At 42.6% G+C, this 16,480-nt stretch overlaps 1 protein-coding gene across 4 annotated transcripts in view; it reads left to right on the top strand.

The window, feature by feature from the left end:
* The window catches only part of LOC141133189 (protein Wiz-like), a 144,754-nt gene that overhangs the window by 23,963 nt on the left and 104,311 nt on the right, over positions 1-16,480 (top strand). For all 4 annotated transcript variants that reach the window (XM_073622398.1, XM_073622395.1, XM_073622397.1 and 1 more), the window contains exons 3-4: positions 5,012-5,069; positions 5,448-6,973. In XM_073622398.1, the coding sequence (XP_073478499.1) occupies positions 5,012-5,069; positions 5,448-6,973 (1,584 nt within the window). The remainder of the gene's footprint in view (positions 1-5,011; positions 5,070-5,447; positions 6,974-16,480) is intronic.

Below are 16,480 nucleotides of genomic sequence, written 5' to 3'. Positions count from 1 at the left end.
AATTCAAGTCCCAAGGGTTCAGGGGTGACCTAACCGGTGGATTAATCCGCGTTACCCCCTGTTTAAAGCTACGGACCAAAGAATGTGAAGCAAGTGGTCGTTGAAACAATACTGATAAGGCCAAGACCTGGCCTTTGATAGTACTCAAAGCCAGCTTCATCTCTAACCCCATTTGCAGAAAGGCAAGAATTCTATCTATGACGTAGTTTCTGGGATGCCAACCCTTGGATTCACACCAGGAAACGTATGCCTTCCAGACTCTATGATATGACTTAAGAATTAATGCAAGGAAGCCAGCCTCTAATCAGTTGGACCCCTAAGCATTTGAGCATTGTCTACCGGACAAGTCAAACTTTTATTCACAGAGGATATAGCAGCGTCAATTGCTGGTATTTCCCACTTTTTAGTGAATTTTTCCTCCATGGGATAAAGTGCTGAGAATTTTTTAGGAGGTAAAAAAATGTTTATCTGGGTGATCCCACTCAGAATACATAAGCTGCTCCAGCAATGAATGGACAGGAAAGGCATGCAAAGCTTGAGGCTTTAGTGAACCCAAACAAGAAGTGGGCTTTCCAACCGACTCAGTTAAGGGTAACATAAATGTGGAGCGGACCATTTCAGTAAGAGATTGCACCAGCAATCTTTCAGATTGTGAAGCCTGAAGGAGGTCCTTCCGCAATTAACCCCTCAGAAGAGGAGTCATCTGCATCTTCACGGTCCCCTGATGGGAATTCATCTTTTCCTGCCCCCAGTTACTCTGTTTGAGGGTCCTGGGTAGTAGAAGGGGACCTGTTGCGTTTTCTCCCACTCTGGGAAAATGCGATTAAAGCTGCTAACGTTTCTTCCAATCCCACTAAAGCTAAGAAAAAAAACCTCCTCAGTAATATAGACAGGGGCTGTGATGTTGGAAACAGTTGCAACACTTGATGGCCCCGATGGCTCACCCTGACCAGCCACCCTAGAACTCTCAGGGGAGGATGACATTGTAGAAATGAGACTAGGGTCCTTTAGAGCCTGAGGGAGACACTTTCGGGCCCTTTTTTTGGGGTGTTTCCACCTCCCCTTCTGACCATAGTCGATGCAAAAACGCAAAGGTACTGCCATAAGAAAATGCACCCAATGCTTGAGCAAATAGTCCAGCAACTGCCGCTGCTATTAATGCTCAGCCTGATGCTCAGTAAATGTGCCTAGGGAATGCCTGTGCCACCACTTACATGCCCCCATCTGCTGTTGTGTCTCTGCCAGCCTGCAGTGTGCAAATGGAGCTTTTTATTATGCACCCACGCTGTGGACATTGAGGCATGCCAACGCTGCGCTAAACCACGCCCCCTCCATCTTCCTACTGCCCCCCTTTTCGAAAAAGACAGTTTCCCGCTCGTGAGTGGGCCTCCAATCCAACGGGATCGGCGTGCGCGCATGTGTGGTGGGGAGATGGAAAACCACCGTGCTGAGGCGGTGGAGGAGCGGAGCGGCATCTGCCAATCGTTCTGGGCTCCCCCTGCCTATTCTGGGAGAGGAGAAGAGCTTCTGCCCAGGTGGAGGGTGTTTTAGAAAAAATACCCCCTTCAGCATCTTACCGAGGCTTGGGACTGCTTAGCCGGAGGAAGCCTGCAGCTTCTGCTGATACAGAGCGAGATATGGAAAGCATGAACAAGGTACATGTTCTATACAGCCCCCTATAGTGACTTTAAGCATGACAACATTTACTTTTTAAAGGAGAAAATCCATAAAAAAAATTAAAATTCCTTAGGAATCTCCACTTACCTTATCCCGCTGCAGGGATTCTGTGGTAAAACCAAACAGACCCAATCTTCACGCCTCACGGCGGGCTCCGTTACAAAAACCTTCAAGGACCGGGGCCCCTTCTTATCGGGGGTTCCACTCCCTTGGACCCATATAGCACCCCGCCAGGAAGCTTTATGGCTGAAAAAACCAAAGCACTGGATCCCAGGGTCCAGCTCTCAAAAAAGAGAATCGTTATGGGCTAAACCTCGTTTCTTCCGCCACAAGGCCCAGGTACCATTCAATTCAGCCTGGAAAGTCACTTTGAATAGATTCGGCTGCATAGCTCGCCCCAGCAAAGGATTACTCCAGTGGAGCTCAGCATAGCACATCTTTACTCGTGACTAAAACCTAAGACACTGGCAAAAAAAACTGAGGTACTCCCTGTAATGGGAGGGGTTATATAGGAAGTGAACTTCCTGTCTTAGGGTATGCCAGTGTCCATCACCTAAAGGTGGCCTATATAACCCACATAGTAACTACTATGGCTCTGTGTCCCGTGATGTACGATAAAGAAATACATTTTGACTTGATATACAAGCGATGTCTTGATATAAAAGTAGGGTCATGTAACAAATGAGTATAAAAGAGAAGAGAGGCACCTCTAAGTGTAGCAATACAGTTACGTTTAATGAAGGTACAACATTTAGAAACTCACATGGTTGATGATTAAAACAGCCACATCCAAGTTTGCAGGCATCCGGGGGTAACTCTGTCCACATAGACAATCCTCCTCACCACCATTGACCTCGTCCCTTCCACACTGTGCTCCATGAGCGGTTCAAGCCTCGCTTTCAGATTGCTATACTGCGGGGTAGTCTTCCCACTCACGATTGCGGGGTGAGAGCGGGGGATGGTCTATGTGGACAGCTTTACCCCAGATGCCTGCATACTTAGATATGCCTCTTTAAATCATCAACCATGTGAGTTGCTAAATGTTCTACCTTCATTAAATGTAACCAATTTGCTACAATTAGAGGCGCCTCTCTTTTTTTCTCTTTTATACTCTGTAGCTCCTGCTGGATTTTGCTTCTAATCCCATTGTGGAGGCTTCCATTTGTTTATGGTTACACAACCAAATCACATTTGCTATAATCTTTTTATATGGACTATAAACTGAAGGATTTATGAATAAATGGTTGTGGAACGAATCATTTGAGTTTCCATTATTTCTTATGGGGAAATTCGCTTTGATATATAAGTGCTTTGTATGTATTACAAGCATGTTTCCAGAACAAATTCTGCTCGCAATCCAAGGTTTTACTGTACTTATAAAATAGAACCTACGACATGTTGCTCGCCATGTAGTATATGGGCAAATCCTTCATTGTTAGCAGCAAGAGACCTGAGCAATTTTTGGTTTTCTTTTTACTGAACAGTGGATACTGGGTGAAATGATTATTTTCGTAACTTGGGCCATTGCTGTTTTAAACCTGGCAAAACCAGTGAAATTTTTGCTAATACACTATATTACTAAAACTATTGGGGCACTTGCCTTTTTATATATATATATATATACACACACACACACACACACACACACACACACACACACACACACACACACGAACTTTAATGGCATCCCAATCTTAATCCATAGGGTTCAATATTGAGTTGGCCCACCCTTTGCAGCTATAACCGCTTCAAATCTTCTGGGAAGGCTGTCCACAAGCTTTAGGAGTGTGTTTGGGAATGTTTAACCATTCTTCCAGAAGCGCATTTGTGAGGTCAGGCACTGATGTGGTCGAGGAGGTCTGGCCCGCAGTCTCCACCCTAATTCATCCCAAAAGTGTTTTATCGGGTTAAGGTCAGGACTTTCTGCAGGCCAGTGAATTTCCTCAACCCCAAAACTCACTCATCCATGTCTTTATGGACCTTGTTTGGAACAGGAAGGGGCCATCCCCAAACTTTTCAAAGTTAAGAGCATGACAAACAATTGTTCAAAATGTTTTAGTATGCTGATGCCTTAAGAGTTGTCTTCACTGGAACTAAGGAGCCAAGCCCAACACCTGAAAAACAACCCCACGCTATAATCCCCCCGGCCACAAATTATTTTGGCCAGTGCAAAAAACAAGGTCCATAAAGACATGGATGAGCAAGTTTGGGATGGAGGAACTTGACTGGCATGCACAGAGTCCTGACCTCAACCCCAAAGAACACCTTTAGGATGAATTAGAGCGGAGACTGCGAGCCAGGCCTCTCGTCCACATAAGTGCCTGACCTCACAAATGCGTTTCTAGAAGAATGCTCAAACATTCCCATAGACACACTCCTAAACCTTGTGGTCAGCCTCCCCGGAAGAGTTGAAGCTGTTATAGCTGCAAACGGTTGGCCAGCTCAGTATTGAGCCCTAGGGCGTCCTAATACTTTTGGTATTCTAGTGTATGTGGGTACTTCTAAGATCTAATTTCATTGTAGGGTTAATTTCTATATGCCTTGAGTCTGTGACTCAAAATCTATTGAAAATTTTTAATATTTCAAAATGACCTAGAAATAGGGTGGCCGTGCAACATTCATGAAATGGGCCATATACTGTATGGATTAACCAAAAAATGAAATTGTACATTTTATCAATCTTGGAAGTGCTTTTTATTGATCATCGAGACCTCCGCAAAAAAATGGAACAAGCCATTTACCATTTGTACCCCACATTAGAATGTTAGCTAAAGCAGAGAGAAAGATCTCAACATATCCAACCCTTGCTTAAAGGATAGGTTCACCTTTGGAATATGTTACATCCATATTTAGGATGAGTCTCCTTCCCCGTGACAGCGGGTGGGGGTTCTTTTCTTTCACAACCACAGTCACATTCAAAATCTGCGCGGCTGTGCAGTGTTCCGCCTGCACAGCAACGTCATTCATTCACAGGGCTCTGTGAATGAAAAAGCTACAATTCCCATCTGCCACCGCGGCAGACAGACTTGTAGTTCCAATGGACTGCGAGCGTGCTGATAAGCACGCTCATAGTCTATTCACATTTCCCACAGCTCTGAAACTTACTGCATGAACTACAGGCACAGAGCTATAGGCAGTGTATCTGCAGGAGCCTGACACTGCACCCACAATCCATCCGACAAAAATATGTGCATTTTTTTCATACAGGTGAACTTATTCTTTAATACTAGGGAGGACAGCCCTTCAGAATGAGAGATCTGCATGATCACTGTTGACTAGATCTAATTTGTCAGATTTGCTTTATATCTATTTCTTCTATTTTTTTTTTTTTTAGGGATGAGACTGACCCACTCCAGAGAGTCTGATGGGCATAACTGTGGCATCATGGGGCGGTAAGGATTAATATATTATTCTGATTGTGATAAATTCAGTTGCTGGATTTCAGGTTTTTTTTTCCATTAATATTGTAGGACCAGAGAAATTTAGGACCATGTGAGACCTTATGCTTTGTTTCAATTGGATGCTTAATTAAAATTGTGGTTTCATATTTGCTATAAGCTCATCAGTATTCATAAATCCATCAAAAGCCATTACGTTAGAGTATGTTTGTAATGTTTTTTTTTTTTTATTTAACTGGATTTGGAAGATATATATATTATATATTTTATTTGAACATTTACCCTAATGTATGCCAAGATTAAAGGCCTTGAGCATTAGATTATCATATTACCATCCTGAACCTTTACCTAATCTTTATCTAACTTCTTCAGCCCAGAGCAAGATCACCTATCTTCTTCTAAATATACTCTTCCACCTCCTGATCATAGTACCTTGCACCACTTTGCTCCTCACCAGCCTGGCACTCATACTACTCCTTGGAGATACCTAAACACTCATGAAGAAATTGAAAGGGAATCTGATGGAATGCTTCCAGAGGAACAGTATATGCAGCATAGAAGGTTTGAATGGACTTCAGGTTTGGAGGACGGAGAAGGTCATACACAATTAATGATGGTGAGGTCAGACCCATCACCTATTACAATGCCAGCTTACAGAAGAGCACTGCAGCTAGGAAGGGCCCATGAAGCCTGGCAAGGGGGAAATTATTCAGAAGAGGATGCACATGTAGAGGTGGAAGAGGAAGAAGAAGACGATGAAGGCTCTGTCTATACCTGCATTGAATGTAGTATTTACTTCAAGAAAAAAGCCCACCTGTTAGAGCACATGTTTCAACACTCCCAAGAAGGAGAAGGAGAGGGTGGTCACGGGGTAGAAGGTACTTACACTTGTGGAGAATGTGGAAAGGGATTTGGAGATGAGGAGAGTCTAGAATCTCACCGCCAACTTCATCAAGAATCCAGAAAAAAAATTATAGAAGAGATCGGCAAACTCGAGAGTTTCACAGATGAAGGACGAGATGCTCGTCTGCAGTGCCCCAAATGCCTGTTTGGCACAAACTCATCAAAGGTGTTTGTTCAGCATGCAAAGACCCATGTGAAGAAAGTTGGTGGGGAAACTCGAACAACTTCATCATCTTTCAGGGTGTTATCAGAGATGGCAGATGGAGGTGAAACCTCAGAACCTCCAACTGAAGGGATATGGAAGCCTCCAGAAACAGAGAATTCGGTTGAGCCTGATTGGAAATTGGACATATCTCAGCCTGTTATGCAAGGTCCTAGTAAGGTAAAAGGAAAGACTCTAGCTAGGGAAGAATCTCATAGTTCACAGAATAATAACAAACGTGCAGAAAAAGAAGGCAATAAGCCCAGAAGATTAGTTCCATTGCCTGAGGCTGCAATACAGTTAAAGAGAAGGTTTCGAGACGCTCTTAAAGCTGCTGGTGGAATTGAAGAATATCAGAGACGACAACTGAGAGAAGAGGTGGCTGTTGTCTCACTGGAGAACATAAGCTCTAAGAAAAAGCGAACGAAAGCACGTCAGCCTTGGGGCTATAAGAAGAAACTTGCTTTAAGTAAGACTTTATTTTCACGTGCTTCTCTTGGCTCCCATCTGCCCAGGGAAGACTGGGCAGATGATGGAGAAGATGATATCCCTCTAGATACCTTATTAACTGATCCCAAGTATGCTAGTCAGCTTGAAGCCCTTGGGCTAAGGAGCGAAGAACGGGAGTGTCCCTATTGTCCTGATCGCTTCCATAATGGGATAGGTCTTGCAAACCATGTCCGAGGTCACTTGAACAGAGTTGGAGTCAGCTACAATGTACGACATTTCATATCTGCAGAGGAAGTAAAGGCAATTGAACAGAACTACTCCTTCCAGAAGAAGCGCAAGAAAGGTAAATGCTGACTTGACATTATGTATGGCAATGACTAGAGAGGGTCATCTTAGCCTTTATATTAGAAACAATAAGAGATCTCTGGAGTGGAGGTGGGGGGCATGAGTTTTTGTTTAGTTACAATACCATCCTCTTCACTGGTAGCACTATAAATAAAAGAAAAATCATTACTCCTGTACTAAGGAGCAGAACCCAAGGGCCATTTATATTAAGCAATCTAGTCTATACTACTTCCCTTCACTGGTAATAAGTCAGATAAGGCCTGTTATGACATGGACTTTGATTGTCTTGATAAGCAGTAAATCTATGCACTTGTCAACTGCTAGGAGCTGATGAAAAAAACATTTAGCAAAATTAACCTTAAAAATAAAAGAGACCCTGTCACCAATTTAAAAATTGCAGGTAAAAGCAGAGAAATTCAGGTATTAAAAATACTTACTTGCAGCAGTTTTCCTTTCTAGAAACCATTTTTATTGACTTGCAATGTGCCATTGAAATTGCTACCATGTTTGACTACTCCAGAGCCAATTTTATAGCACAGCTCCCTTTGTACTTGCACAGCCTATCCCTTTTCCTTTCTGGAAATGCCAAATTAATTTCTGTGCTGATCTAGCTCCTCCAACCCTCCACTCACCCCCCCTGCAGTGGAAATTCACTTGAAAGACAATTCTGAGTGGACTGGGGCTGCTGACCTCAGATGTCTTGACAGCGATCAGAGATTTTGGGAGTCTTCACAAGGGAGGTTTTTACAAGCACATAACATGCCTAACATACAGTAAATGCACATATTCTCTGTTCTGGTGACAGGATATCTTTAAAGTGTACCTGTGCCCAGACTATGGACAATAAACTATTTACATATTCCTAACAAACCACAAAAGAGCTTTAAAACAAGCCACCCATCCCCTCTGTAGCTGTTCGTAAGGTGAAATAATTAAATCTCAAAAATCAAATCGAAGACTCCAAAATCTTGTTTCAGTGGGTTTATAAGCTGCTTAGGCCCGATGCACGCTGGGTGTTTAGCCCCCAGTGCATGGGACTGTGATGTTTAGCTGAGGGCACAGGTGTCCCATCCAGCCCCACTGCCAGCAGCCTAAGAAACTTCTTGCCTGCAGTGCAAGAAGTCTGCAATACAGGCACTCCTCCCTGGACACATGCTGCCCTAAATGTTCGTACAGCTAAGCGCACAGTCCAGCTCTCACAGGACAGGACACCTTTTGCATCAGTGCATCGGGGCTAAATGCCCAAGGTGCAGGAGACCTTAGAAACATTTACTGTTTGTTTACATTAGAGAACTGGCAATCTACCAACACCTGTTCTCAGAGAAAAGTTAAAGCGGAGTTTCACCCAAAAATGGAACTTCCGCTTTAAGTACTGGTGACCCCCTGACGTGCCACATTTGGCATGTCATTTTTTTGGGGGGGGGGAAGCGGGTACCCAGTTTTGAGAGACACCCAGTTTCCACTTCCTCCCCTGTCGCCGGAAGGAAGGTCACCTCTCCTCCCTTTCCAACGTGTCCCAGAAGATTGCCCGGCCATTCACAACGTGCAGCGTGGCTCACGCATGCGCAGTGCGCGCTCGGCTTTGAAGCCACAGCCGGGCGCCCACAGTTACAATTCCGGCGGAGAGGTGGGAAGCTGTGTGCGCCCGCTTTGCTGGACCATGGGGCAGGTGAGTGTCTGTTTATTAAAAGTCAGCAGCTACACTTTTTGTAGCTACTGACTTTTAAATGGGTGGAACTCCACTTTAAGATTTCACTGTAAACTTTGAGAATCAATTTCTCCCAAATGCCCATAGCTACAGAGGTGGGGGTGTGTTCCTTTTTTACAGGTTAAGAATATGTAAATAATTTAGTGTATATGATCTGGGCGCAGGTTAACTCATCTGGCTCATTAGTACTGCAGAGAAGGCCTGCCGATGTGGGCTGTAGAAGGGTCGATACAGACCGACAACTTAAAGCAGCACAATGTGCCATGTGTAAAACAATTGAAGCTTATAAACAAGGTTAGCGACTACTGGGCTTTTTGTTCCTTTCTGCTTTGCCAGTTTTGCTTGCAATACTCTAACCATAAACATAATATTTTTTACATAGGGGTAGTGCATACTTCAACGTTTCAAGCCTGCATTCTTTCTATGAAGCTTAAAGTCCAACTTCAGGCAAACCGTTAAATGCAATGTTGAAATTCATATCTGTAAACTGTTTTAGTGTTCTAAAGATTTGTAGTTCTGTTCAGCTAGTGCACCTCGCTACACTGCATGACCTGGCAGTAGTCACCCCTGTTTTGCTGGTCCTAGTATTGCAGCCGCCCGTATCACCTCTCAATCTCCAGCCAGCTCATTGGATGATTGATCATTATCGCTATCTCTGTCCACCGGACGGGCAGATGACTCAGGAAGTTGTACAGTTGGAAATTCCAGATTTCCTCTTTACAAGGCCTTGTGGCAGTGGTGTGTGGGGAAAAAAAAACAAAAAACGGGTGAACAGAATTACAGATCCCTTAGCAGCTAAAATCCTTTAAAAATATACATTTCAACTGTATGTTGCCGTGTGCCTGGAGTTCTGCTTTAACACTACACAATGCAGCTGCCATGTTCAACCCTTTCAGAGCTTTTTCATAAATTAAAATACCATATTTTAAGAGCACAATACTGAATCTATAAAACTGCTCATTTTGTAGAAGTATTTTTCTATAGTCTATAATTCATGCAGCAATGCTTGCAGGATGACTTTGGTAACTGACATTGGGTGCGGTTTACTGTATGTTTCTTTTATCCATCTATATAACTCCAACATATTTAACAGTAAACACTGAACCAATTACAGCAGCTCTTTCGTTACTCGCTTTTGTAAACTTCCACAAATTATGACCGATATAAAAATCATTGTTAAATCATATAGTCTAACCTAGTCCTGTATATGACTATGTATATTTCAAAAAAATAATTAGAAATGTCTAATTATGAATAGTTTTATAGAATCAGTGTTTTTTATTTTTTTTTGTAAAGGTCAGAGAGTTTAACTTTTGCGATGTGTCATGTCATTTGTTTTGGAACTTCAAAGTCTAACATGACCCTTCTTTTAGCAACTGGCAAGTCAGATTAGAACTTAAAGAAGAACTCCAAGAATTGCAGCAATTTTAAAAATGTGCCGGCTTATGAGGGGTTAAGGCCTTATTCACACAGGCATACTTTTGCGTACATTTGTGTGAAGGGCTGTCTTTGCCTGTACGGGATGCACAGGTATTCCATGCGTCTGCTTGCAGGCAGCCTCATTCATGTCTATCAGGGCGGAGCAGCTGGTTCCAATTTGACACCCATGCAGGTGCGCACAGATATACACCCATGTGAATGAGGCCTTAGGCTACAGTCACACCCACCATTTAGGTTGGTGCGAATTGTAGCTGCAGGAATTTTCCTGATTGCTGCTGCGGCTGTGAGCGGTTGGGTACAGCTGCCGGCCTAGTTAACTATAATGACAGGTCTCTAGTGGCCACAGCTGTTCGTGGCTCTCTGCACGGCCAGCAACTACCTGCAGTGATCAATGCTGAACTTACTTTATGTGTCCAGCAGCCATCACAGCCGCAACAGGAATCAGAAGATTCTTGCCTCTACAATTTGTGGCAGCCTAATTCACCGGTGTGAATGAAGCCTTAGTCCTACAAGGTATATGTCATCTTGTGGAAGTATCCCTTACATTTGCTATTTTACATTTTTACTGAGTGCAAACAGTAAAGATATAACTGTTATGAAAATGCTCTCTACTGCTCTGTCTCCGATTCTACAGCTGCAGAGTCATTTGCATCCTCTCTGCCCTCCTCTCCTTCTATCCAGACCCACAAGGCCTTGTATTACCTGAACCATTCACAAAATGCAAAGTATTCTGTAATATTGGAGAGGTGGGTGGGTGGGCGGCGCGGCTGCTGTGTAGCAGGTCCTATCTCTCCTGACAGAGCACCAGAGTATAGTAATAGATGTACTTCTGGCACTTAGTAAAAATGTAAATAGTAAATAAAATTAGACAAGTCCATGATGTAAAATACACCTCGTTGGACCTAAACCAGCATATTTTTAAATGGCTCTTGGAGTTCTTCCAATAGCTACAGATGAGTTGCACAGAGCTCATTTATAAAATTGGAATAAAAAAAAACCCAAGGGGTGTTTGCCCATTGTAACTACTCAGATTAAAGGTGAAATTGGATAGTTTTATGGCAGCACCTTCATTTAAGGGCTCCCTGTTAGGGAAACATGGAAGTTACCATTGCTGACTGCACCTAGTAAATTGGCTATTATGCTGGCTTCAGTACATTGCTTCATTGACCCGGAACAAGCACGCAGATCAGGAGTCTTTGGTTTCACTTGCCTCACTGGTTGAATGCTGGTTCCAGGTTTTTGACTGGAGCTAAATTATTATTAAATGTATTAAAGGGTGAGATTTTGAGGACAGCCAGACAAGGTGATCAGAAATGGAAGCCCCCCTCTTTCTCTCAGTACAGGTTTCCTTTAATGTTCATACATTTATTTTATGCAGTTCGATAAATATAATCTCACTGGGGTTTTACCTACATGGTTAAGTGTAAGTTTGATATGTATGCTCTTTGTTTTACTGTATCTTTGTACTTTATAATTCACACACTGTCTTAACTGGTAAAAAAATGCTAAATTAATCACAGATTGTTGATCATTTTGTCTTGTACTAATCTGAATATGCGCAGTTATTAGAAAATATAGTAGCACAGGATTAAATATTGTTCACAATACAAACAGCAAAATGCACACGGGCTCATAAGCACACCATAAGTTAGGCTCTATTTACCTATAGGTAGGGCAACAGTGGTTGTCATATAGACACAAGAAAGATCAGGACTTCGCTACACTGGTAGATGGGGTGCAGTTCAATATAGCTGTGGTCCACCAAAGTGTGCTGCACCTATGATCTTTGCTTTGCGCAAAACCTGTGTTCACCATAGAAGTGAATGGTAGTCCTCTTGAGCATTCTGATCAGCTTAAAGAAGAACTCCAGTCATATTACCATAGTTTTTAGATGGCAGTTTTCTAGATTTCTTAATATAACCAATTTAATTTTCTCATTTTTTTTAAACTGGGAGGGATTTTAATTTCAAAGTCAGCTGATTTCCTAAATCAGATCACTATAATAATTATATCTGGCCCCCTCCTGCTTTAGGGTCATTGGTAATCAGGGGTGAGGCATGCATGTCTGTTCTTGCCCCCACCATTGACAGTAATGACAGTCTGAGGAAGAGTGGCCATCCTTAATGCTTAAGTTTTTTTAACCTTGAATACAGTGCCTTAAAGTATTCATACCCCTTGAAATTTTCCACAATTTGACATGTTACAACCAAAAAAACGTAAATTTATTTTATTGGGATTTTATATCCTAGACCATCACAAAGTGGCACATAATTGTGAAGTGGATGGAAAATGATAAATGGTCTTCAACATATTTTACAAATAAATATGTGAAAAGTGTGGCGCGCATTTGTATTCAGCCCCCCTTAGTCAATACTTTGTAGAACCACCTTTCACTGCAACTACAGCTGCAAGTCTTTTTGGGGATGTCTCTATTAGCTTTGCACATCTAGAGAATGACCTTTTTGTCCATTCTTCTTTGCAAAATAGCGCAAGCTCTGTCAGACTGGATGGAGAGTGTCTGTGAACAGCAATTTTCAAGTCCAATTTGCCACAAATTCTCAATTGGATTTAGGTCTGGACTTTGACTGGGCCATTATAACACATAAATATGCTTTGATCTAAACCATTTCATTGTAGTTCTGGCTGTATGTTTAGGGTTGTTGTCCTGCTGAAAGGTGAACCTCCACCCCAGTCAAGTCTTTTTTTACAGACTCAAACAGGTTTTTTCTAAGATTGCCCTGAATTTGGCTCCATCCATCTTCCCATCAACTCTGACCAGCTTCCCTGTCCCTGCTGAAGAAAAGCATCCCCACAACATGATGCTGCCACCACCATGTTTCACGGTGGGGATGGTGTGTTCAAGGTGATGTGCAGTGTTAGTTTTCTGCCACACAGCATTTTGCTTTTAAGCCAAAAAAGTTCAATTTTGGTCTCATCTGACCAGAGCATCTTCTTCCACATGTTTGCTGTGTCCTCCACGTGGCTTCTCGCAAACTGCAAACGGGATTTCTTATGTCTTTTACCAATGGCTTTCTCCTTGCCACTCCTCTTCTATAAAGGGCAGATTTGTGGAGTGCACAACTAATAGTTGTCCTGTGGACAGATTCTCCCACCTGAGTTGTGGATCTCTGCAGCTCCTCCAGAGTTACCATGGGCCTCTTGGCTGCTTTTCTGATTAATGTTCTCCTTGCCCGGCCTGTCAGTCTTTCCATTTTCGGATGATGGATTGAACAGTGCTCCATGAGATGTTCAAAGCTTGGGATATTTTTTTATAACCTAACCCTGCTTTAAACTTTTCCACAACTTTATCCCTGACCTGTCTGGTGTGTTCCTTGGCCTTCATAATGCTGTTTGTTCTCTGAGGTTCTCTAACAAACCTCTGAGGGCTTCACAGAACAGCTGTATTTATACTGAGATTAAATTACACACAGGTGGACTCTATTTACTAATTAGGTGGTGACTTCTGAAAACAGTTGGTTCCACTAGATCTTAGGGTTATCGGAGTAAAGGGGGCTGAATACAAATGCACGCCACACTTTTCACATATTTATTTGTAAAAAATGTTGAAAACCAATTATCATTTTTCTTCCACTTCACAATTATGTGCCACTTTGTGTTGGTCTATCACATAAAATCTCAATAAAATACATTTACATTTTTGGTTGTAACATGACAAAATGTGGAAAATTTCAAGGGGTATGAACACTTTTTCAAGGCACTGTGTCGAAGGTTTGAGGTGTTTTACTCAGAAATTTAGTGGGTTTATGTTCTTAAAATTGATGAAAATAGTGCTGAACATGAACCTGTCATTTAAAATCACACAGCGATCAGTAGGGCAGTATTGCCAAATCTAATTTTATTGTGCAGTAAAAGTACTTCTTCATTGCTATGTATAAGAAATGATGAATTGAGATCCATCATGTCACTTATTGTCTAGGTCAAGGGTCTCCAAACTTTCTTACCAAAAGGGCCAGTTTACTGTCCTTCAAACTTTAGGGGGGCCGGACTGTGGCCAGTGGGAGAAGAAAATGTCTTGGTGTCTGGAAGTAAACCATTCCCCAGCATTAATATTAGGGCGAGTAATAGTGTCCCATGGGAGGAATAGTACCCCATTATTGGTGTCTGTGGGAGGAATAGTGCCCCATGATTGTTGTCAGCGGGAGGGATAGTGCCCCATGATTGTTGTCAGCGGGAGGGATAGTGCCCCATGATTATTGTCTGCGGGGGGGAATAGTGTTCCATAATTGGTGTCAGTGGGAGGAATAGTGTTCCATCATTGGTGTCAGTGGGAGGAATAGTGTTCCATCATTGGTGTCAGTGGGAGGAATAGTGTTCCATCATTGGTGTCAGTGGGAGGAATAGTGTTCCATCATTGGTATCAGTGAGAGGGCTGATACCCCATTGTTGGTGTCAGTGGCAGGAACTATGCCCCACTGTTCAAGCCGGTGAGGGCATTAATGCCCCAAAGGCCGGATAAAAGCAAGCAAATGACCACATCAAGCCCCTTTAGTGCAGTTTGGAGACCCCTGGTCTAGGCAATGGTGACATAGTCTCTGGTAGCTGGGTACATTGTGGTTGTCTGACAATATTAGATATTGCAGAGAGTCTGTTATTTTTTTCAGACCTTATTAAGTTATGAAGGTCATCAAAAAGCAGAAACTGCTTATCAAATTACCAAATACGGGTACTTCTATGTACTCAGACAGTTAGAAATGAGCTGTTTAGAAAATGTCGGGGTGGTGTACAGTGCCATTTGAGGTGCATTTTCTTGCCCTGGCTTTGGAGTCACATTGACGTGTATTAAGGACTAAAGCTTAGGCAAAGCATAAATTGGCCTCAAATTGACCATTAGAACTAGGTTATCATTTTTCTTAAAGGAGTTCTTCTTTAGTTCTTTAGCAATGCATCAGATATTAAGTTATATCTCTTATCAGGTGCTTATTCCCCCATATGCATAGGACCTTACACTGAATGACAGGAGAAGCTGGGATGAACACTATGAAACACAGTTATAGTGCAGATGTTCAGCTGAGCTGTCAAGAGAAGAAACGATGAAAGTTGTATAGATTAATGCTTTGTGTACTTGGGCACGCTGCCAGCATGTTTCTGCTCACAGCAAGGCCATATCTTACAAAATACTGTTGGTGGGCCATACTTCTGCTCATATAATCTGCCTGATATTTCTCCGAAAAGTGAATTGTATATACAAAAACTTGTCCCAAAATAAACATCTAGGCTGCCATTGCTGGCCTCTCCTGGAAATGCTAGGTGTTTGCCTGCAATGCAGATGCAATGGTTTCCATACTTTGAGTCACTGACCCTAATAAATAGAACTATAAGGAATTCAAACTTCTTGACTTGCATTTGCCCCATGCTTGTCTGTGACTCAGACGTATAGAAACCAGTCACAGCCAGGGAGCTATTGCTTTCAATAGAAGGCCATCATTTGCAGCTCCCACATTTTTCTCATGTCAGGTGCATTTTAAAGTGAAAAGTGTTTTTCCCCATACAGGATAAAGCAACAGGTTCGTGTTTATGACCTCCCCAGATGTATACACTTACCTTTCCTTGCTCCCTCCTCATTCCATTCAGTCACTGGAAGTGAAAGGGAAGCTCTATGTAAGCTATAACGGGCCAAGGTCATCGCTTACACAGGGCTTTGGACTCAATTGGCAGTGCCGATTCGCCTAGCTCTGTCATATAATAGGTCACAAGCTCCAAAACCAGAAGTACTGAGCATTTTCTTCAACTCCCAACAATGAACGGAGACGTGGGAGATGGAAGAAAGGGTGAATATATACTGCTTGGGAGTGACAGTTAGAACAAACTTGTTGCTTTGTCAAAAATGGTCTGAATGGCGGGAATGAGACAAAATCTACTGTGGTAGCGGCGCCCCCTCATGCTGCAAGAGTTAAATGCTTATTTAGCCTTGGATTACACAGAAGTGTATTACTGTGGGTTCATGCACCCTGGACACACCCTGGACACCCTTCTCCTGGCAGCAGAAAAATGCTGGACGCTGGTAAATGTGTACCGCTTTTAGCTGCATTTAGCAGCGTCAAGTGCTTGGGTGTTAATTCATTTCATTGGCCAGAATAATTCTGGCCATTGAAATGAATTAATGCTCAAGCACTAAACGTGCCTAGTGGTTTACGCACTTTTAGATGCATGTACACGTCTTTTTGCCACATCTAGCGTTTTTCTGCCAAAACTCTTTTCTCATTCTTTTCAATTTTTCTGCGTTTGGGAGAGAAGAATTTACTGCCTTTAAAACCAGGCTTATCTTGAAGGGGTTGTAAAGGTACGTGTTTTTTCACCTTAATGCATCCTATGCATTAGGGTGAAAAAACACCTGGC

This window comes from Aquarana catesbeiana, linkage group LG03 (genome assembly GCF_042186555.1).
Source record: "Aquarana catesbeiana isolate 2022-GZ linkage group LG03, ASM4218655v1, whole genome shotgun sequence".
NCBI classification, from domain to species: domain Eukaryota; kingdom Metazoa; phylum Chordata; class Amphibia; order Anura; family Ranidae; genus Aquarana; species Aquarana catesbeiana.
This window is presented reverse-complemented; position numbering and strand designations above follow the sequence as displayed.